Source organism: Bombina bombina, chromosome 2 (genome assembly GCF_027579735.1).
Source record: "Bombina bombina isolate aBomBom1 chromosome 2, aBomBom1.pri, whole genome shotgun sequence".
Taxonomy (NCBI): Eukaryota; Metazoa; Chordata; class Amphibia; order Anura; family Bombinatoridae; genus Bombina; species Bombina bombina.
The window spans coordinates 907,583,339-907,608,522 of NC_069500.1; the positions used below are offsets into that span (position 1 = coordinate 907,583,339).

At 35.8% G+C, this 25,184-nt stretch overlaps 1 protein-coding gene across 1 annotated transcript in view; it reads right to left on the minus strand.

Moving 5' to 3' along the window:
• Positions 1-25,184, minus strand: part of FRAS1 (Fraser extracellular matrix complex subunit 1) — an 868,578-nt gene that overhangs the window by 51,845 nt on the left and 791,549 nt on the right. Inside the window, 11 exon segments of the mRNA XM_053703296.1 lie at positions 3,921-4,167; positions 9,171-9,339; positions 9,914-10,073; positions 13,784-13,934; positions 17,080-17,193; positions 18,017-18,244; positions 19,616-19,756; positions 20,893-21,017; positions 22,283-22,462; positions 22,711-22,830; positions 24,624-24,812. Of these exon segments, the coding sequence (XP_053559271.1) occupies positions 3,921-4,167; positions 9,171-9,339; positions 9,914-10,073; positions 13,784-13,934; positions 17,080-17,193; positions 18,017-18,244; positions 19,616-19,756; positions 20,893-21,017; positions 22,283-22,462; positions 22,711-22,830; positions 24,624-24,812 (1,824 nt within the window).

Genomic DNA, 25,184 nt, shown 5'->3' on the forward strand with positions numbered 1-25,184 from the left:
TAACTTAGTTTAATTATATATTCTGTGTTGTGTGATTATTTTATTAGGTTTATAATGCTGTTTAGCATTTAAAGTTTTCATTTCAAAGCTTTAAAAATAATGTATTAGGTGTTACTTATGACAATTTTGAGAGTGGTTTGGAACCTAACTCCCTCACTTCCCATTGACTTACATTATAAACTGGGTTTCAATTTACAACGGTTTCGATTTACAACCATTCCTTCTGGAACCTAACCCCAGGCGTAAACTGAGGGCTACCTGTATAAACACATAAGTAATTCCATCCATACAATTTTAATGAAATGTCCCAAAATAAAAGATAAACATAATTTCATAACACACTCGGCCTTTAGCTCTGACTAACCATATATATTGTCCAGTGTTTAAAAGTGAGTTAATAACCAGAACGATTTTCATTGATGTTTCTGAAATCAGATATACTAGGAATAAACACACCGTGCCAGGAAAAATATGCTGACGGTAATTCAGCAAGTTACCACAAGATGGCAGCCAACAAACATTTAACATACTTTTAATACATTTTTGTTTGTGGAAAACACACAGGGCCAGATTAAAAGTGGAGCGCTAACTAACTTTTTCTTAAAGGGACAGTATACTGTAAAATAGTTTTTCCCTTAATGTGTTTACAATTGCTTTTTTTACCAACTGCAGAGTAAAAAATGTATGAAAATTAGCTTTTTAAGGTTTATTTGTGTATATTAAAGCTCTGATTTTGTGTTTTGAAGCCACAACCTAATAAAATAGGTTGAGCTTGTAGGTATAATCAGATCTCATTACTGTATCACATTGTGCACATATACCTGCTTCTTTATCTTATATATGTCCTTAAAACAATCACCAATACTTTGAGAGAACAATGGAAAATCAACATTTTATTACCTTATCTCTGCTATATCCTACTGGGATTGTAATTTCTTCTGCTGGCTGTGTTTACAAAGCTTATCTATAGCTGGTACGCGCGGCCACAAACTTTCAGAATAGGTGGGGATACCACATGCTAAATTAACTATTTCAAATGCCAATATAAGGGTAAAGGAGCTACTTGTAAACAATTTAATACACTCCAGCAGGTAAAGTGGATCATTGGGAACAAATTAAAGGGGAGAAATTTTTTGAGTAAACTGTCCCTTTAAGCGTTCCAACTAGGCTCAAAGTAATGTTTTAATGCGACCAGGATTGCGCACGTATTACAAGTTGAAAGTAAAAAGTTTGCAAGCAAGCGAAAGTCCGATGCACACTAACATCTATGGGGCACGCTGTATATAAAAAAAACTAACACGTATTGCTTAGTGCTAATCCGACACCGAATTAGACCAACAGCGTTAAAGACGAATGTAGTTATATATATTTTAAAATCCAATGAAGAAAATGTTCCTTTAATTTTAAATATTAATTTTATATATACAGTGGGGCAAAAAAGTATTTAGTCAGCCACCAATTGTGCAAGTTTTCCCACTTAAGAAAATGAGAGAGGCCTGTAATTTTCATCATAGGTATACCTCAACTATGAGAGACAAAATTTGGAAACAAATCCAGACAATCACATTGTCTGATTTGGAAAGAATTTATTTGCATATTATGGTGGAAAATAAGTATTTGGTCACCTACAAACAAGCAAGATTTCTGGCTCTCACATACCTGTATCTTCTCCTTTAAGAGGCTCCTCTGTCCTCCACTCATTACCTGTATTAATGGCACCTGTTTGAACTTGTTATCAGTATAAAAGACACCTGTCCACAACCTCAAACAGTCACACTCCAAACTCCACTATTGTGAAGACCAAAGAGTTGTCAAAGGACACCAGAAACAAAATTGTAGACCTGCACCAGGCTGGGAAGACTGAATCTGCAAAAGGCAAGCAGCTTGGTGTGAAGAAATCAACTGTGGGAGCAATAATTAGAAAATGGAAGACATACAAGACCACTGATAATCTCCCTCGATCTGGGGCTCCACGCAAGATCTCACCCCGTGGGGTCAAAATGATCACAAGAATGGTGAGCAAACATCCCAGAACCACACGGGGGGACCTAGTGAATGACCTGCAGAGAGCTGGGACCAACGTAACAAAGGCTACCATCAGTAACACACTACGCCGCCAGGGACTCAGATTCTGCAGTGCCAGACATGTCCCCCTGCTTAAGCCAGTACATGTCCGGGCCTGTCTGAAGTATGCTAGAGAGCATTTGGATGATCCAGAAGTGGATTGGGAGAATGTCATATGGTCAGATGAAACCAAAGTAGAACTGTTTGGTAGAAACACAACTCGTCGTGTTTAGAGCAGAGAGAATTCTGAGTTGCAACCAAAGAAGACCATACCTACTGTGAAGCATGGGGGTGGCAACATCATGCTTTGGGGCTGTTTCTCTGCAAAGGGAACAGGACGACTGATCCGTGTACATGAAAGAATGAATGGGGCCATGTATCGTGAGATTTTGAGTGCAAACCTCCTTCCATCAGCAAGGGCATTGAAGATGAAACGTGGCTGGGTCTTTAAGCATGACAATGATCCCAAACACACCGCCCGGGCAATGAAGTAGTGGCTTCGTAAGAAGCATTTCAAGGTCCTGCAGTGGCCTAGCCAGTCTCCAGATCTCAACCCCATAGAAAACCTTTGGAGGGAGTTGAAACTCCGAGTTGCCCAGCGACAGCCCCAAAACATCACTGCTCTAGAGGAGATCTGCATGCAGGAATGGGCCAACACACCAGCAACAGTGTGTGACAACCTTGTGAAGACTTACAGAAAACGTTTGACCTCTGTCATTGCCAACAAAGGATATATAACAAAGTATTGAGATGAACTTTTGATATTGACCAAATACTTATTTTCCACCATAATTTGCAAATATTTTTTTTCCAAATCAGACAATGTGATTGTCTGGATTTGTTTCCACATTTTGTCTCTCATAGTTGAGGTATACCTATGATGAAAATTACAGGCCTCTCTCATCTTTTTCAGTGGGAGAACTTGCACAATTGGTGGCTGACCAAATACTTTTTTGCCCCACTGTATATAATATATATATATATATATATATATATATATATATATATATATATACAGTTTTTGTAATATATATATATATATATATATATATATAGATATAGATATATATTTAAAAAACAAAGAACATTTTCCTCTAAGTGAACAACATTGGAATGTAAAATATTTGTATTCAAAACACATTTTAACATGTATATCTATATTTACACATATAAACACACAAAATAAAGCATTGTATAATACATCAATGAATTCATTTGCCTCCATTTGCTATTAAACATAGATGGTTCCAAATGAGGGTAAATTTCCTCCATCATACTTAACTATGGTGACATTTATCTTACCCTGCAACATTCTACATACTGATTGCTTAGCTCAGAAAATAAGCTTATTTACATCTAACCCTAACTGGCCTTTACATGAAATGCTTTTAGCTTGCCAAACCTTATAAATTGTGCTAACAAAACAACAGTGCTACATAATTTAACATTTATTTTGTATGCAGATCTATTTCAATGCTGTTCTCAAAAGAACAGAAAAAAATATTTAATACACCATACAAAGTTGTAATTATACATCATTTAAAAAGAAAAACTTTGCACTGCACTTATCATTATTGATTTTATCTCTTTTTCCTGTAATGTTACTCTTTAAGACTGGAGGGCATTCTGTGGAGTACAGAAACCTGACCGTCATACATGCTGCACAGTGGGCAAACAGGCAAATTTGCCTTTTGGGGGCGCGCAATAAATAACCTGAGATTACAAGTGGCTGGATATTGCTACCGTGATATATATATATATATCTCATATTTAATGTCCCCTTAATAACATATATAAAAGGTTGCGAGGTTGTTATAATATACATTGAGCATATAACTAATACGATATTCACAAACCTTTTCTTTCAATGGGTGCTGAAAGTAAACCAGCGCTCTCTTTTACGCGATATATCTTTTTATCGAACTGCAGAGTTGGCTCGTCTTCAGTATCATTTATGTTGACAGTTGCTTTAGTGATATTTCCTAACAAAGCATAAGCCGGCATACTGAGCTCCACCGTAAACTCCTCAATGTTCTCATACACCTGGTCATCGCTGATAATGATATTACACGTTTTGGTGTCTTCTCTTTCATCAAACTGCACCTACAAAGCAGAACCAGTGTGGCAATGTTAGATTATTATCAATTTCTCTTGAAGAAAAGCAGATCTCTTGGTATGCTTTGTTAAAAAGCAAACCTAGGTGAGCTCAGGAGTAGCAATGATTTAGATTATTTATTTTAATAACAAGATTTCCCACAGAAAGTGTGTGTTTGTCTGCATGTATGTGTCTACCTCTGCGTGTATGTATGTATGTGTGTCTGTGTCTAGCTCTACGTGTATGTATGTGTCTGTATCTAGCCGTGCATGTATGTATGTGTCTGTGTCTAGCCCTGCGTATATGTAAGTGAGTGTCTATGCCTAGCCCTGCATGTATGTATGTGTGTGTGTCTAGCCCTGCGTGTATGTATTTATGTGAGTGTCTGTGTCTAGCCCTGCGTGTGTATGTATGTGTGAGTGTCTGTGTCAAGCCCTCCGTGTATATATGTGTGAGTGTCTGTGTCTAGCCCTCCATGTATGTGTGTGTGAGTGTCTGTTTAAAGCCCTGCATGCATGTGTGTGTGAGTGTCTGTGTCTAGCCTGCGTGTATGTTTGTGTGAGTGTCTGTGTCTAGCCCTGCGTGTATGTATGTGTGAGTGTCTGTGTCTAGCCCAGCGTGTATGTATGTGTGTCTGTGTCTAGCCCTGCGTGTATGTATGTGTGAGTGTTTGTATCTAGCCCTGCGTGTATGTTTGTGTGAGTGTCTGTGTCTAGCCCAGCGTGTATGTATGTGTGTCTGTGTCTAGCCCTGCGTGTATGTATGTGTGAGTGTTTGTATCTAGCCCTGCGTGTATGTATATGTGTGTGTGTCTGTGTAAAGCCCTGCATGTATGTGTGTGTGTGAGTGTCGGTGTCTAGCCTGCGTCTATGTATGTGTGAGTGTCTGTGTCTAGCCCTACATGTATGTGTCTGTGAGTGTCTGGCCTTGCGTGTATGTATGTGTGAGTGTCTGTGTCTAGCCATGCGTGTATTTATGTATGTGTGAGTGAGTGTCTGTGTCTAGCCCTGCATGTATGTATTTGTTAGTGTCTGTGTCATGCCCTGTATGTATGTATGTGTGTCTGTATCTAGCTCTGCGTGTATGTATTTGTGAGTGTCTGTGTCTAGCCCTGCGTGTGTGTATTTGTGAGTGACTGTAACTAGCTCTGCGTGTATGTATTTGTGAGTGACTGTGTCTAGCCCTACATGTATGTGTGTGTGAGTGTCTGGCCCTGCGTGTATGTATGTATGTATGTATGTGTGAGTGTATGTGTCTAGCCATGTATGTATGTGTGTCTGTGTCTAGCTCTGCGTGTATGTATTTGTAAATGTCTGTGTCTAGCCCTGTGTGTATGTATTTGTCAGTGTCTGTGTCTTGCCCTGCATGTATGTATGTGTGTCTAACTCTGCGTGTATGTATTTGTGAGTGTCTGTGTCTAGCCCTGCGTGTGTGTATTTGTGAGTGACTGTGACTAGCTCTGCGTGTATGTATTTGTGAGTGTCTGTAACTGTGCGAGTGTCTGTGTCTAGCCCTGCATGTCAATGTCTAGCCCTGTATGTATGTATGAGGGTCTGTCTCTAGCCCTGCCTGTATGTATATGTAAGTATCTGTGTCTAGCTCTGTGTATATATATGTGTGAGTGTTTGTGTTTAGCCCTGCATGTATGTTTGTCTGTATCTGTGTCTAGCCCTGCAGGTATGTATGTGAGTGTCTGTGTCTAGCCCTGCATGTATGTGAGTGTCTGTGTCTAGCCCTGCGTGTATGTATGTTAGTGTCTGTGTCTAGTCCACAGGAATTTATTACATGCACCCAGGCAGCTGAAATTTGAAGTGAGAGTGCCCTCCTGCAATTTTTTGATTATATATATATATATATACACACACACACACACACATACATACAGTAGAAAAATAGGTACTTATATATACACATATATATATATATATACACACACCACACACACATTTATATATACATATTTATATACTGTATGTATATATATATGTGTATATATATATATATAATTATTTTTTACACAATCAAACATATGGGAGATTTAAAAGTTCCACTTTATTTCATTCCAACTATAATTGAAAACATTTATAGATAATTGAGATTAATCCTATCAATCATAACATAAAAATGTTTTACAAGACAAAGAATCAAAAAGGATTTAATCATCTTCCATACAGACAGTTAAATAGTAATAAATATATTGCCTGATCTGAAGACTCTCTGTGCATGATGGAGTGATGACTGTCCTAGTTTGCTGGCGATGAGATTCTGCTATCTTGTCATGTGCAATATATAAGAGTTTTTACAGGTGACAGTTTCCTGTCACAATACTGTGATTACATTTTGACATATACAAGCTGCAGATGAAATTGATATTTAACGGTATGATTCCAGGCTGTGAGCACTTAGCATTTTAGGGTTTAAACTTTTGTCTAAAATCTTGAAAAAAATTATTTCAGATTTGATTATTCACACTTTTGATTCTTTTATCTTTATAAAAAGACATATATAGAGAGAGATATTTTTTATTATTATGATTATTATTTAACAAATGAGTGAAGGAGTGAACTAATTTTTGCTGATTCACCCATTTGGTAATTAGCTGATTATTTAAAAAGTGCCATTTGGTATTGGTTTGTAAATAAGCACTGATTCACAAAAGAATGCCCATGTCTAATCTGACGTAATTTAGATTAGCTTGAAAAATATGCCATAACTTTCTGTAAGAGAATTGTCAAAAATCACTTATCTGTGGTAAGATCACACTGTTTATTTATGTGTTCAAAGAGTTCAAAGTGTATTTAAAGCGACAGTAAAGTCATAATTAGACATTTGTGATTCCGACACAACGGTTGATTCAGATAGAGCATGCAATTTTAAAGTGAAGGTCAATTTTCATCAATGAGTGCCCGGTTTTTAAAAATGTTTTTAAAAACAGGGGCACTTTCATTGATGAAAATTTACATTGCACCGGATTTGTAGAATGACTTACCTTTTACTTCTGCAAAGCCGGATCGCTGATCTCAGCCTCAGTTCCTCTGTACTGACGTCAGAAATGACAAAACCAGCTTCCTCCAATCATGGCTTGCACCCCAGAGCGTCCAGCTCGTGATGCCTGCCTGTGATTGGAGGAAGCCAGTTTCGTCATTGCTGTGGTCTACAGCAGGAAGAAGAAGGAGGGGGATTGGCGATTCGGTTTTGCAGAAGTAAAAGGTATTTCTACAAATCCAGTGCAATGTTAATTTTCATCAATGAAAGTGCCCCTGTTTTTAAAAGTATTTTTAAAAACCGGACACTCATTGATGAAAATTGACCTTCACTTTAAAATTGCATGCTCTATCTGAATCAACCGTTGTGTCGGAATCACAAATGTCTAATTATGACTTTACTGTCGCTTTAAATTGACCTTCACTTTAAGCAACTTTCTTATTTACTCCTATTACCATTTTTCTTTGTTCTATTGGTATCTTTATTTGAAAAGCAGGAATGTAAGCTTAGGAGCCGGCCTATTTTTGGTTCAGCACTTGGGTAGTGCTTGCTGATTGTGGCTAAATGTAAATAACAAAACAACAAAAGATATTTTGGTGCACATCCAACCACTTAAGTCCACTCTTTCATGGCATATTAGTATATGCTTCTGTCTGCCAAATATACTTACATAGCTTCTAATAAGATTGGGATAAGCATCTCGCAATAATATGAGCTTATATTTGTGCTGCAAAAACAAATATACTTCTATCTGCTAAATATATTTACATAGTTCAAATAAAATTGAGATTAACATCTTGCGATAGTATTGACTTATATTTATGCTGCAAAATTATTATTTTTTTTTGCTTTTTAAAAAATGCCTTTAAATGAAATGGGATCTTAGTCACACAATATGATCATATTCTGCTAAGCCAGTCTACCACTTACAAGGTGTCCCACATCAGACCGGTCCTATACTAACCAGTTTACACACTGCAGCAAGTCATGTCTACACAGTGTGAAGCTTTCTAGCTTATTGAGTAAATTTATCAGGAACACACCTGGGCTGGGTGGCGTGCAGTAACCAAAGGGGAGGGATTTTTAAAAAGCAAAAAAAAATAATAATTTTGCAGCATAAATATAAGTCAATACTATTGCAAGATGTTAATCTCAATTTTATTTGAACTATGTAAATATATTTAGCAGATAGAAGTATATTTGTTTTTGCAGCACAAATATAAGCTCATATTATTGCGAGATGCTTATCCCAATCTTATTAGAAGCTATGTAAGTATATTTGGCAGACAGAAGCATATACTAATATGCCATGAAAGAGTGGACTTAAGTGGTTGGATGTGCACCAAAATATCTTTTGTTGTTTTGTAATTATTTTGGTCACTTTGGTAGCACTCCCACAATATGTGTGTTAAGTTTAAACAGTCCTTTTGTGGTGTGCGTAACCAAAAAACCCCTCTGTTGTATTTCTTAAATGTAAATAACTCCACGGAAGTGAGCATATTTTTTTTATCTATTTGGCACACATGAACTAGCACTGTGTAGCTGTGAAAAACTGTCAAAATGCACTGAGATAAGAGGTGGCCTTCAAGGGCTTAAAAATTAGCATATCATCCAACCTAGGTTTAGCTTTCAACAAAGAATACCAAAATAATAAAGTAAATGTGGTGATAAAAGTAAATTGGAAAGTTGTTTAAAATTGCATGCCCTATCTGAATCCTGAAAATTTAATTTTGACTAGACTGTCCCTTTAAGCAATGTTACAAACACTACTGCTATAGACAAATACACACTCCTGAGCTCTTATCAGTCTACCTAGGTTTAGTCTTCAACAAAGAATACCAAGAGAACAAAGCAAATTGGGTAATAGGAGTAAATTGGAAAGTTGTTTAAAATTGCATGTTCTTTATGTATAATGAAAGTTTAATTTTGAATTTACTGTCCCTTTAAAGTCCATTAAACGCTTATGCTGCGTAACTAAATTACTTTGACGCAGACTTAGATATAACTATTTCTGCAAAAAGTTTACCTGCCCGGCATATTCCACATAATCTTGCTGTCCTGGCCTGGAACCGACACTGGAGCTGGAGGTAGCAGTGCCCTGTTCAGTACGACACAGCACAATGGCATACTGGTTGAGATTTCCGGTCCTGTGCACCGTGACACTGATGGAGCCAGCTTTTTCACTCACGTTGTAGCTGTAAATGTTTGAAAACATATTTATTTTTATATATATATACAGTATATATATATATATATATATATAGATCATGTTTAGACATAAAATGATAAAACTAGAATTTTTTTCTCAGTGACTCAATCTTAGTTCTTTTTTAAGACCTAGCCAATGTGTGCATTCGCCTGTTCATATGCAAAAAAAGATTTAGCGCATGTTTATGAGAGTGTAAGTATTATTACATTAGCCTGGTTCTATATTTGCTCATGAGGTTGATGAGGGGCCTTTTTGTAAAATGTTAAAAATGAATTGAGCATCGCTTCACCTATATTTTCTACAGATGTGTCAGTCAGCGTTCCTGAATTCTGCAATTTTTGAGCTATGTTCCCAGTATCTCAAAACTGTTACACCACATACATAAAACTCACTTTCTAACAGTGTAGGCAATGCAAAGCTAACAGGGGTCTGCACATGCCTAGAACAAGTATGATTAACTTTATTGTCACTGACAACAGATTTGCGTCTTAAACAGACCTGCTTACAACTTGCGCTATGTCCCCCTGACCCATTTTATTGTCATCAGTTGCTGTCCTTACCTAGTGTGTTTAAAGCTGATTAGACACCATTGGATATGGAACACGTTGTCACTGACCACGTTAGGCTTGCTGTCTTTTACAAGGAACTTAAAGTTATCCATTGTCTCCTTAATCTTCTCTTCATGTAAAATATATCGGATTAAGCCCAGGTTTATATCCTCTAAATAAATAAAAAAGTAAAACATTAATAGGTTGTGTGATATGTTCATATTGAAGGCCTGTTGTTTCATTTAGTACATTACGTAGTACTGGAAACAGAAGGAAAACTTAAAGGATCAGTAAATACACTATAGTTGCATAAACAACAAATGCTTGATAAAAAGACAATACAATAGCACTTAGTCTGAACTTCATATGAGTAGATTTTTTTCTGTCAAATGTCAAAGTTAATACTAAAAAAGGGGCAAGATCTAAACAATCTGCCAATAAAGAGCGCCACCTATTGGTTGGCAGGAGTAAAAAGTATTATATGAATCTGTATAGATATTGATATTTATAATAAAAACCCACCTGTGTATATAAAAAATTAACAAATAAAAGAATTGATAGATAAACAAATAAATGAAAGAATGAAACAAAGCCACTTTAAATTAATATTGCTGTTAGGTAACCTTATCTGACTCCTCACAGCGTGTGTAGATGTGGGCGTGGCCTTACGCGTTTCGTGGGGCTCCTCCCCACTTCGTCAGAGGAGTCAGATCCACAGACACTCTAGCCGGCTTGTGAGTGTTTAGTGGGATTCTGAATGTACCCGGCGTGAACTACTGTTTGTACGTTGTTTTGCCTAAAAGACCCTGTGGACACGGCAATATCTACCAAGAGACTCTGGGACTATGGGTATGCGGTTTTGCCTGTGACAGCCTGACCAGAGACCACGGACCTTTGAGAACTAGTGCTCGGCTATACTTGGGAGCTGCAGTTTGCACATACGGTGACGGAAGGGGAGACCCATTGCACCGGAAGAGGGTTCGTGGTGAGCAAGTGCCTGGGGCTTTTTGCTTCTTGTGCCATATTCATACCTCATTCTGTTTGAGGTTGGAAAGTGTGTGTGTTTTTGTCACTGTTACTTTTGTATTAAAATTCAAGTTTTACTATACTACACTCAGATTAGTTCCTTGCGCTCCTGTTTCCTTTCTCTTTTGTTAAATGTCAAAGTTATGTCTATTTCCTCTCATATTGTATCATGTGACAGCCATCAGCCAATCACAAATGCATATACGTATTTTCTGTGAATTCTTGCACATGCTCAGTAAGAGCTGGTGACTCAAAATGTGTAAATATGAAAAGATTGCACATTTTGTTAAAGTAAATTGGAAAGTTGTATAAAATTGCTGCTCTATCTGAATCATGAAAGTTTAAATTTGACTTGAGTGTCCCTTTAAGGGCATTAACATCATATTTTAAATCATTGTTGCATCTAAGAGAGGGTATTTTGAATATATTTCAGTTTTTCAATTTTTAAAACAGATCTTCTTGTCCTAAATAGAATTTACTTTTGCTTTCATGCTTGTGGAGGTGTGTGACATCCTAGCAACTGTAGGGATACACATATTTTCAATGTACTTCTGTTATCAAATTTACTTCGTTCTCATGGGATTCTTTGTTGAAGAGATACTAGTGCTGCCATCTAGTGTTCAGGCAAATGTATAATAGTCTTGCAAAACTGCTACCATATAGTGCTCCAGATACTCCTGAGATTACATCCCTTTTCAACAAAAGATACCAAGAGAACGAAGAAAATGTAATAATAGAAGTAAATTAGAAAGTTGTATAAAATTGTATGCTCTTCCTGAATTATTATAGAAACAGTTTGGTTTTTATGTCCCTTTTTTTAACATGCATTTTACAGTCAAAAGATTATTTTATGCTCTACGGGCATAGCAAAGTAGGTGACATTGCAGTTTGTAATACTTTTAGTTGACCTTTTAGGGGTCAATTCATTATTGGCCGAATTTAGGCTCGCCGGAAACAGGAGTTAAGAAGCAGCTGTCTATAGGCGGAGTACAGTAATCCGCCCGATCCAATAAGATCGGGCTGATTGACACCCCCTGCTAGCGTCCGATTGGTTGCGAATCTGCAGGGGGCGGTTTTGCACAAGCAGTTTACTAGAACTGCTTGTGCAATGCTGAATACGGACAGCGAATGCTGTCCGCATTCAGCGATGTCTGGCGGACATGATACGCTACAGCGTATCATGTCCACCAGACTTTAATAAATTGACCCCTTAGTCTTAATCAGGAGTGTCCAAAATGTATTTCATTACAGGAATAGTCTAGTAAAAAGTAAATGTTCATTAAGATAGAGAATGCAATTTTAAGCAACTTTCTAATTGACTCCTATTATAAATTTTTCTTCGTTCTATTGCTATCTTTATTTGAATGTAAGCTTAGGAGCCGGGCCATTTTCGGTTCAGCACCTGGGTAGCGCTTGCCGATTGGTGGCTACATTTAGACACCAATCAAAAAGTGCTACCCAGGTGATGAACCAAAAATGGGTCGGCTCCTATGCTTACATTCTTGCTTTTTCAAATAAAGAAAAAATGATAATAGGAGTAAATTAGAAAGTTGCTAAAATTGTTGCTCTATCTGAATCACAAAGGTTTAGTTTTGACTAGACTATCCCTTTAAAGGTTACAGGTTAGTTTTTGAGAGGGCTTGTGAGCATTTCATTTTTAAAAGCTATAAATCAAAAGTTTCAGAAAACACAAGCAAAATATAACAAGTTAAATAATTGACATTTTTCATTGAACACTTGTTTTACTTTTCTTAGAGAATGTAACAGTTTAATTGAATACACAGTTCTACTACTCTAAATTGTATTTCTAATTTATTTAAAGTGATAGTAAACTTTCCATTTTGTATAATCAGATCCGGAATGGAAGTAATATTTTAGATGGACTTTAATTCATTAATTCTAATGGGGATATGCTATAACTTACTTTAATGTAGCAATGAAATTCTAATACCCCGCCCTCCATCCGCCAACAATATTTTTGTAAGATGACGTTTTTAACTGTTCTCCAATCGGTGCTCCAGCCATATGAAAAAATTGTGTGAGTGCTGTATGGCTATTTTACTTTTTTTAAATACAAAAGATATCTGACATGATGGAGTTAAACATATGATGTCATGAGGGGTGGAGTTATGTGCAGAGTATTTAAGTAAGCTGTGTTTGTATCAATTTATGCATGATTAAGGACGATATTGTCCGAAGCGTTGCAATTGTTTTGTTGCACTTGAATAAATATTAAAACACTTTACTGGTGCTACTGCATTCTTGAATGGATATTGTTCTATGGGTTTAGGTGTGAAGTCCAGTAGCTAGCACAAGAAACACTGGTACTGAATCATTTTGTTTCATTTGGCTATTTTACTGCCTAACTCCTGGAAAACACCAGAAATCTCTGGGGAAGCATTTCCTGCTGTTGCCTAAACCATCCCTGCCGATACCCTTCATTAAAGGGAAATGAAGGTCAAAATGTATACTTTCATTATTCAAACAGCACATGAATTTTAAGAGACTTTTCAATGTACTTCTATTTTCAAATGTACTCTTCTTTTGGTATCCTTTGTTGAAAAGCAAACCTAGGTAAGCTGAGGAGCAGTAATGCATTGCTGGGAGTTAGCTGTGATTGGTAGCTACAATATCCATCTTATAATTAGCTCACCAGATCTCTTTAGCTAAGTCACAGTAGTGCATAGGTGCTTTGGAGCAGACTTTAACTATGTGTTTAATCCCTTTGCAGGGCTTAAACACATAGGTACATGCATTCAATGGATCAATAATAAAATGCTGTAACACAACAGAGCATTTTCTTTTTTACACTTTTATCTTCTTTTAATTTATACTGAGTATTTCAAGATTTCTTACCTTGGGTAAAATAAGTCAGCGGCCTGCCAGGCTTTAGCTTATTCTCCAAGAATCCGTGATAGGGCCCACTGGATATTTCATAAACCAGCTGCTTATCTTCTGTGTCTGGATCCATGGTCATTAGTTCTTTCTTGCTAATTATGTTTGTAGCCTACAAACAAGACATCCATCACAGATTTAATATCCCTGAATGTTTAGTAAATTGAAAGCATATTTTTTTTGTTTCATTTCTGTTCTTTCCGACATTTAATTATCAAGTTAACAACTTAAAATGATTTTTTTTTGCAGAAATGAGAAATGATCTTGTTTGGAAACAAAGCATCTGCGTGTATAATTGAAGGAAAAAAAGTTTACTAAAAGTGGCACTTAGGGGTTTATATTGTTTCAGAATACTTGCTGGCAAGATGCTGCCTCGTTTATTAAAGTAGAAGATTCTTAATTAGAAAATATTATTGTCATGTCAAGAACCTGAATAAAAAGTTGGTTGAAAAAGAATGACAGACTATTATATGCAATCCAAAATTAAAGTCAAACATATCTTTAAAGGGACAGTCAACACCAGAATTCTTGTTGTTTAAAAAGATAGATAATCCCTTTATTACCCATTCCCCAGTTTTGCATAACCAACAGTTATTATAATATACTTTTTACCTCTGTGATTACCTTATATCTCTGCAAACTGCCCCTTTATTTAAGTTCTTTTGACAGACTTGCATTTTAGCCAATCAGTGCTGACTCCTAGGTAATTTCACGTGCGTGAGCTCAATGTTATCTATATGACACACATGAACTAACGCCCTCTAGTGCATTCAGATTAGAGGCGGCCTTCAAGGTCTAAGAAATTAGCATATAAGCCTACCTAGGTTAACTTCAAATTAAGAATTCAAGAGAACAAAGCAAAATTGGCGATAAAAGTAAATTGGAAAGTTGTTTAAAATGACATGCCCTATTTAAATCATAAAAGTTTATTTTGGACTTGACTGTCCCTTTAAGGGTAAATGGTGCTATCTGCTGCCTTCGAAATTGACATATTTTACAAACTGGGGTATGAAGACATTTGATACGTTCACTGACACCAAACCTAGGCATAATGATTAGTCTGGGAATAATATGCAGATTGGTTTCAGAAAATTGCATTGATTTTATAAACATATTTAGGGCTAGATTACAAGTGGAGTGCTAAATTATTGTGCACTCGCAAATGGCAAATTTGCTGTTTATGGGCGTGTGATAATTAACCAGCCATTACAAGTAGTTGGTTATTGCTACCGCAAGCTTGCTATATAATGATATATTAGCCATATCAAAACATTTAAAAAAAAAATTGCATCTTTTCTTGCTGCAATTGTTTTTTCAGTAGCCAAACTGCACCCACCACTTGTCTTATTTGCAGTCGCCAATACAGTCTTGAGTCTGCAGACAACAAGGCTAGCCATGGTCATTAAGTTACAACAAAGTGCACAGTTTTACAGTTATCAGCTAAAGACAATTAGGGAAAGATATGTTGAAGGGCTAGCCTTGAGAAGTCTACAGGGAGTGCAGAATTATTAGGCAAATGAGTATTTTGACCACATCATCCTCTTTATGCATGTTGTCTTACTCCAAGCTGTATAGGCTCGAAAGCCTACTACCAATTAAGCATATTAGGTGATGTGCATCTCTGTAATGAGAAGGGGTGTGGTCTAATGACATCAACACCCTATATCAGGTGTCCATAATTATTAGGCAACTTCCTTTCCTTTGGCAAAATGGGTCAAAAGAAGGACTTGACAGGCTCAGAAAAGTCAAAAATAGTGAGATATCTTGCAGAGGGATGCAGCACTCTTAAAATTGCAAAGCTTCTGAAGCGTGATCATCGAACAATCAAGCGTTTCATTCAAAATAGTCAACAGGGTCGCAAGAAGCGTGTGGAAAAACCAAGGCGCAAAATAACTGCCCATGAACTGAGAAAAGTCAAGCGTGCAGCTGCCAAGATGCCACTTGCCACCAGTTTGGCCATATTTCAGAGCTGCAACATCACTGGAGTGCCCAAAAGCACAAGGTGTGCAATACTCAGAGACATGGCCAAGGTAAGAAACGCTGAAAGACGATCACCACTGAACAAGACACACAAGCTGAAACGTCAAGACTGGGCCAAGAAATATCTCAAGACTGATTTTTCTAAGGTTTTATGGACTGATGAAATGAGAGTGAGTCTTGATGGGCCAGATGGATGGGCCCGTGGCTGGATTGGTAAAGGGCAGAGAGCTCCAGTCCGACTCAGACGCCAGCAAGGTGGAGGTGGAGTACTGGTTTGGGCTGGTATCATCAAAGATGAGCTTGTGGGGCCTTTTCGGGTTGAGCATGGAGTCAAGCTCAACTCCCAGTCCTACTGCCAGTTTCTGGAAGACACCTTCTTCAAGCAGTGGTACAGGAAGAAGTCTGCATCCTTCAAGAAAAACATGATTTTCATGCAGGACAATGCTCCATCACACGCGTCCAAGTACTCCACAGCGTGGCTGGCAAGAAAGGGTATAAAAGAAGAAAATCTAATGACATGGCCTCCTTGTTCACCTGATCTGAACCCCATTGAGAACCTGTGGTCCATCATCAAATGTGAGATTTACAAGGAGGGAAAACAGTACACCTCTCTGAACAGTGTCTGGGAGGCTGTGGTCGCTGCTGCACGCAATGTTGATGGTGAACAGATCAAAACACTGACAGAATCCATGGATGGCAGGCTTTTGAGTGTCCTTGCAAAGAAAGGTGGCTATATTGGTCACTGATTTGTTTTTGTTTTGTTTTTGAATGTCAGAAATGTATATTTGTGAATGTTGAGATGTTATATTGGTTTCACTGGTAAAAATAAATAATTGAAATGGATATATATTTGTTTTTTGTTAAGTTGCCTAATAATTATGCACAGTAATATTCACCTGCACACACAGATATCCCCCTAAAATAGCTATAACTAAAAACAAACTAAAAACTACTTCCAAAACTATTCAGCTTTGATATTAATGAGTTTTTTGGGTTCATTGAGAACATGGTTGTTGTTCAATAATAAAATCAATCCTCAAAAATACAACTTGCCTAATAATTCTGCACTTCCTGTACAGTGTGCATTTCAGGTTCTCACGATTAGAAAATCCACAACTTTATGAATTTTATATATTTATATAATATTTCTGTTAGAGGCAAGTGGCCCCATTTGTACTTGTAATTTTATATCCCCTTATACATAAATGTTAGTAACAATGATTAATTTCCTACATTTTCTTGCTTGATGCCAGTAAACTTAATACAATGTACTATACCCTCCCATCCATGTATTCCAGCCACTGAAGACCAAGGTTGGTGACAATTCTTGGCGTTCCATCATCCACAGGAAGAATATCCACCTTGAATCTCTGTGGAGCTGCAGTTATAATCTGCACAAATAAATGGAAAACTATGAGTTCATAATATTGTTATGTAACTATACTCTACATTTGTGATGTTCACCATAAAAATCCAACTAGATTTTACAAAAGGTTCAATTACAGGAACAATTATGCACAATTCAAAGCTTTAAAAGCATTAAAAAATATACAGTTAAAGGCATTGTTTAAAGCATCAAATAGACAGGTGTAAAAATAAAATGTTTTACTTAGAGCATCTGTTTTAATCAAAGATATAAGCTTTACACACACAGTGCATAAATTGCACACCCAGATTAAACCCTTGGCTACTCCTGAGAAGAATGCAGCTAGTGAGCCAATCAGAAGTGCCATACTTACATATACACCAATTACACACCAATATACCATTATACACCAATTACCTAATGTGTCCTTCTCAGAAAACACAAATTTAATATCTGGAATTCAAATAAAAATGACATAGATAATTGCACTGTTCCACTTTTATACCCATGTAATGTAAAACATAATTCTTGTAAACCTTCTTCTGCTCATTATGAAGTCATCAGCTCTGCATGGGCTATTAAAGTTTGTCATTTTTATTTAAAAAAAAAAAAAAATCAAATCAAAACATTTTTATGCCCCCATTAAAAAAATATTAGCAAAAGTGCCTGGATAAAAAACTGTCATAAAAGTATAGAAAAAAATAGAAAAATCGCACATTTCAGTTATAGGTATTTGTTGAACATAAAGCATGCTAGTGGTGTCACTTTACTATATTAAATGGCTAAACATGATTCAGCTGAATGATAGCCTTTATAGCAGCTGTATGAAGCTGTATGTTATTTATTACCTCTTTCTCGCCTTCCTCTACAATGAAGAATGGATTGGTTCCATCCGACACAGTGAAAGAAAAGCGATCTTTCAGGGTATTGCTTCCATCATGATTATAGCTGATCCTATTCTGGTAAATATCGTCCATTGTGAAGGTGGTGGTCTGACGGTAGTTTTGCCCATTAATACTACGTTCAATCGTGCCATATCGAGGTGGCTGAACAATGGTGAATGTAACAGACTCTGCCTGTTCATTGGAGAGAGAATTGAAATGTAAATATTGAGCTTCCAAAATGTAGTTATTGAGCTATGGCAAAGACCTTGTAGAACTATTCAATAAACTCTCTCACTAAAGAAAGTCATTTACATTTCTGCAACTGCAGTTAAACCAGACTCTAGAAATAGATGCTGATGAAAGATCAGAAGCAATTAATCCATCAAGTGGGTCAATATTTCCTGCTAAAGTGTTTGTTAAACTAATTCCTTATGCATCTCAAATGCATTCTTATATTCCCTTACAATATTTCTTCCTAACACCTTTACTGGAAGTCTACAGTTTTAATACCCCTGGGTACTAATTTCCTTACAGTACTGATCACTCCTTTTTTCCCCCTTCTTCTGACTTAGCGGGTTGTCCAGCTAACCACAAGGTGTATTGCTTATACCAATGGTAGAAAGCAGAGCGCATCTGCTTTATTAGCGTTTTACATCGAACAGCTGCTACACAAGCTCCGCTTTCTGTTGCTGGGGCAAACGGTGCTCCTTGTGACTTGCTGTACTGCCCATCACATCAGAAGACAAAAAATATTATTTGCTTACAAAAATGTTGAGTAAAAACGGTTTAAATTGAAGCTGAAACAAATACTGCAATTGTGATTTTGTAATTTTTACTGATCTTCACAGGCTGATATAACTGGTGGAGACTTAATTCACTGGTGGAGAGGCAGAAGAATCTTTAGTTTATTCCGAACCATAAACACTAGTTTGTAAAAAAACAAACAAAAAAAACCGCACACATTTTAAAATGGGCCCTTTCGGGATGCAACATAGTATGGGGAATATTAACGTTTCCTTTATCTCACTTGTGCAGTAAATCAGGTAGAGCTCTGAACAAACAAACTTGGAAGAACACAGATTTTAGCTTTGGTATGATACATTTATTATTAAAATATGTCATATTTGATTGGAGGAAATTCATGGCATGGCCGGCATTTTAAGGCTCAGGTCAATGTAGAGAATAAACAATATATATAAAATAAAAATCCAGTTATTATGAAATTTACAAGTGTGTTGGAATCTAATTACAAACAAAATGACAAGTGAAAAATGGTTCCTAGCAACTTTAGCTTCTGAGCTATGAGGTATAATTATTTATGCAAATATATGCTAATTAGCAAGCCTGCTCCCTAGGACCTTTAGAAAAAGACACAATGATTGCCTGAAAATCTAATATCATTTACACAGTAGTGTTCCTTTTTCTGCATCGTTTCTTGAATTAATTTGCAATTATTTTCAATAGCACTAAATGAACACAAAATACACATTACAGACGAATCAGAAGTCTGGTAGCTATATTGATCACACTTTCTAGCAGCTTTACCTTCCAGACCATACATACCTCAGTATCGGCATCCACGGCTTTCAGTTCAAATTCTGTAATAGTTTTTCTCACTCCTTCCTGCACTCTCATTCCAGAATTCTGAACCACCGGCAAGCTGTCGTCAACTTTATTTATAGTGATATAAAATGTCTGGGATACCTTCAAATAAAAAAAATCACTGTTTTTAAGCTTGTTCTTCTGTTAATATAGAATGTATTAGCAATGGAGAAGCTAACGAGATGGCTAGAAATATATACTTAAAGGGACATTAAACACCTTGAGATGGTAATATAAAATGATAAACTGTATATATATATATATATATATATATATATATATATATATATATATATATATATATAAACTCTGCAATATACTTTCATTATTTATTTTGTCCCCTTTTCCTGTAATCCTGAAATTGCGACCTTTTCAGTTCCTGTTAGAAATGGAAGGGCAGAACACTATTATATTCCACACAGCCATTGGCTGCACACTCTAGTAACCTATTTATAACTTTACCTAATTGGCCACAACAGAGAAGGTAACCTAAGTTACAACATGGCAGCTCCCATTGTTTTATAGACACTAAAACTTTACACTTATTTTGTCAATATTTAATTAACTAATGAAACTTTAAAAAAATACATCTACATGTAATTCTCAGACTAATCTTTTCTTTGAATGCATCATAATATATAACATTTCTTTAGTGTTTAATGTCCCTTTAAGTTTCATTTCAATTTCTGGTCTAATAAGTCACTTTGAGAAAAGTCATTTTGTAAAATGTTATGATTTTTTTTTATCATTTATTTGTTCACAAAAAGTTAACTATGAGAAAGAAAATGACAAAAAGTAAATATGTAAGAAAAGCCCCTTTGTCCTAATTTAAATAAATGTTTAATTATGTCACACATTTCTTAGTATTTTGGGGGCTTTATAAATCCTGTAGAAAAATATGCTAAAATGGTCTAGAAGGTGCATTTTGGTGTCAGAAAGTGGGATAAAAAAAATGAAATTATTTTTTAAAAAGATGCTATAACCTTCTGTACCGCTGAGGAATTACCTGAAGAGCTGTAAATTTTAGAGAAGGTGAGATGAGGGTTGAATGTGGCACCAAAATTATATGCCTGAATAGAGAGACGAATTGTGATACCACCCAGGGCAATAGAAACTAGATGAGGTATAAAAATGGGCACCTAGGGAAATATGTCTTAAGCATATTTGACATCCCAAAAAATGGTTATTAAACAAATAAAAAAAGGTCTATTTTAGAGCAAAACTAAAACTTTCCCTACCTCATTGACTCCATCTGATACTGTGAATGTGAATTCATCTGAATGCTTTTCCTCTGCGCTGGTATGAATATACTGAATGTTCCGGGACTCCAGGTCTGCCTGGCTGAAACTGCTAATTTTTACGCCTGGGGAGAGAAAATGTGTATAAATAAAATACTGCAGTCTCAGATTTTAATTTCAGTTTATGAACATAAAGAAGCAGCCTATGCAAAGTCTACGACATATACGATAAAGGTAGAAAAAAGACTCTCATAACATTCTTAATATTTTACATTTTAAAAGCCAACCTTAAAGTGATGGTAAATCCTAGCTTATGTGAAATGCTAGGATTTACCAGTGGAACAAATAAAGGGGACTTTCAGTCATGAAATATAAAATACTTCATGCTGAAAATTCCTTTATTTGTTTGAAGCATTTGCCGCGTTGAGCTGCTCAAGCCGCCCATGGCAGAACGCTCTTTTGCTGTGAGGTGAAGTTTCCACCTCTTAGCCAATAGCCATGCGGGCCAGCTGGCGCCAATCACTCCACAGGCAAAAATAAAAAGCACTGAATAACACAAGGTCAGGATGAAATAACTTCTTTTTGTACATTTTTGAATTATTATTGTAGAAACAGTCACAATTTCTGCAGGACTTAAAATATTTTTTGCATGACAAATGCAAATTAAAACTGTTATTCGTTATTTTAAAAAGGTGGTAAATGTTTCTTGCTAGTTAAACTGTTTTATTTTTTATAAAACACCATATTTTAGATAGATCAAGTAAAAAATGCTAGATAAGGTTTTTTTATTCAATGAACTCACTGATTTTTATGCTTCAAGGGACATACAACTCAAATTAAATTCCACATAAAAGTAGAAATATTTTCATTATTTATGTTCCCTTTCATCTTGGAATTTAATTGAATACTGTGTTTTTTACAACTCCCTTGAGAAGCTCATATCTATCTATCTATCTATCTATCTATCTATCTATCTATCACAAAATGTCTACAGCAATGGAGGTATATTCAAGAGTCATTTCAAAGGGTATGTCCCTGAATTGCAACACAATGCAAATTTAGCTAAAAATAGGCTTTAACTACTTAGAAAGCATTCATTTAGTATATCCCTTTAAACTCTTCAATATTGCTTGCTTTTAGTTGATATTTCAGGAAATCCATCATCTCTTTTGCGTCATTTGTGTATTACAACAGTTTTGTAGTGCTACAGCAAAACACCTTCCTGTCAACAACCAGTTCTCACTAAGACGCTATATGCACAAACACTGTTTATAAGGAAATAATCTTCCAATTAAATCAAGCAGAGAAACTGACTATATTTTGGTAAGAACTGGATATTGTAGTGCAGCCACAGGAAGATGAAGGGCTGACTGCAATAATAACCCATTACCTGGTGACCCAGCATGCTCTAGGTGACCCAGTGCAGGCTGCTTATTGATGCGGAAGAGGAGTTCTCTGGGCTCGCTGTCCTGATCTGTGGCTGAGAGCTGCAAGGTGGTGATTTTTTTCACAGAGTTTTCATCCAGGGTGAGACCTTTATTGGCAGTGATAGATGGAGGTAGTTTGTCTTCTGCAAATGTGAAAGAAAAAAAAAATAATAAACAACACATTTAAAGGCGTCAGCAGCTTACACAGCAATTGTTGTCAGCTACCAAGTAAATCCAGTGGGAAAATCACACAAGGAGAGATTTATGTGACAGTACTTAAATAACACTGACAGCAAATAAAATATAATAAGCAGTTTTACAGAAATGTTTAGCTTATTGCATTAAGACTATAATAATGTTTAAGGTCTTGATAATGAAGACTTGTATTCACCTAATATGCTGATGTAGAATGATTGGTCGATAAGCTTGTTTTCTTCCGAATCGACAACGTCAAACTTAAAGGCAAAACTTCCACCCGATTCTCCTTTCTCGTGTTTGTATTGAACATATCCTGCAAATACCAATATATTAGCTGGGGGTTTTTATACCTCGATAAATGATATTACGTTTGGAATATGATCTTGTATTTGGCCTTTAATACATAAAATTAAACAAACAATTGCATGGTTCTAAAGGAATATAACAAATAAACAAACATTTATAAATAAAAACAAACTATCAAGAACACAAATAAACCCTCACTCTCACACAAAAAAGGATGTTAGGATAAAATCAAGACTTAAAGGGACATTGTACACTAGATTTTTATTTGCATAAATGTTTTGTAGATGATCCATTTATATAGCCCATCTGGAAGTGTTTTTGTAACAATATATAGTTTTGCTTATTTTTTATAACATTGTGCTCCTAACCAAGGCATAAAGTATCAGATGTACACGCGTATTTATAGAGTCCTGCTGCTCCTGCTTGTGTAATCTGTCATTTTATATGCAGGAAAAGTGGGAGGGGGAGGGGCTGCTCTTTAAGCTTTCACAGCCCATTTCACTGGGTGTCCCAGCCTAACCTCATCAACAGTGCTAAACTGGGAGCTTCTAAGTCAGTTTTTTAAAAAGGTTTTATACTGGATTTTTAGATCAGTATCTGTGCATATTCTCCTTTATAGTTCTTTATAGTAGTATCTATTACATGCAGTTATATGGAAATTGGTGTATACTGTCCCTTTAATTTGTATTTTTAAAGTTTCCTGACTTATCAAGTTCCATAAAAATGTATTATATTTGACATTCAGTATATATATATATATATATACACACACATATACACACACACCACACAGGTAGAAAAGCTTTTATCCAGAAATGGTTTGGAGTTTGGAACATTTGTATGTTTGCATCTGTAAATGGGGCAGCTCAGAGAGAGGATGGGATCAAGTGTAAAGAACAATATCTTATTTCATTTAAGCAAAATGTACATGTCATAATACAGCTTATACGCTCAACCTAAAGGTAGTTTTATATAATGTTTAATACTTCTGTATACATCGTACCCTCAGAAAGATAGTACAGCACTGTAATCAGAAAGGTAATAGCTGTCAATTTAAATAAGTATAGACTCGCTCTTGCAATTAAAGGGACATTAAACACTAAATACATGCTAGATAGAATGATGCATTCAAAGAAAAGATTAGTCCATGACTAACATGTAGATGTATTTTTTAAAGTTTCATTAGTTGTTTAACAAGTGACAAAATAAGTGTAAAGTTTTAGTGTCTATAAAACACTGGGAGCTGCCATGTTGTAACTTGTGTTACCTTCTCTGCTGTGGCCAATTAGGGACAGTTATAAATAGGTCACTAGAGTGTGCAGCCAATGGTTGTGCTGGATTTAACAGTGTGCTGCACTTCAATTTCTAACAGGAACTGAAAAGCTCACAATTTCAGAATGGAATTACAGGCAAAGAGGACAAATAAATAATTATAGTCTATTGCAGAGTTGTTTTATATAAACAATTTATCATTTTATATTACCATCTCAAAGTGTTTAATGTCCCTTTAAGAACACAAAAACCCAACCAAAGACGCAGGCAGAGAAGCTTGAGACTTTTTGGTGGTGAAAAATGGAAATACGTATTTAATAATTTTATATTTAAAAAAATATTAATGGAAAAGTCTGGATTTAAGAATAATTCTGGGGATTTGTACATAATTGATTATATATATATATATGACTAGGAAACATTCAATAAATTGATTTTGTATATGAGTAAAATATATTTAATAAATTGATTACATATATGAAAGCCATTGAATACGTTGGCTTTGAAATATTGCTTTTATAAACAAACCTTTGTTAACATCCATCTGAGTAAAACTAGTGACAGGTCCTCTGACAGATATCTGCACAAGATTATTGTTTTTTGACATATGCAGACGCCCTACAGCTGGATCTTTCTTCAAGAAATATCGGAGTTTGGCATCATCTGAATCGCTGTCTGTTCCTTTTAAATACTGGTCAGTGATTGTAGCTATTGACCCTAAGTAGGAAAAAAAAAGAATACAAATAAGAATTGGCTAGGTTCAGTTTGTATGCTATCTTCAATAACACTGGTAGACTTTATACTACATTAATCATTTTAAAAAATACCGTTTTTTTATTTGCAAGACTAATAGATAAGGAAGAAAATGCTAAAACACATAAAACTGTAGTTTGAAGATGGTGACCAGGATTTAATTAATAGTTTCCTTTTAAAATAATGTATACACAACTAGACCCAAGAAACTTTTAATTGTGTTTAATTTGTTGCAGCTTCAAACTGAGTAAATGTAACAGTACTGTGTGCTGCTGAATTTTATTACAAGACCAGAGACTGATATTTATATTTCTTTTTTGAATTGTTCAAATGCAG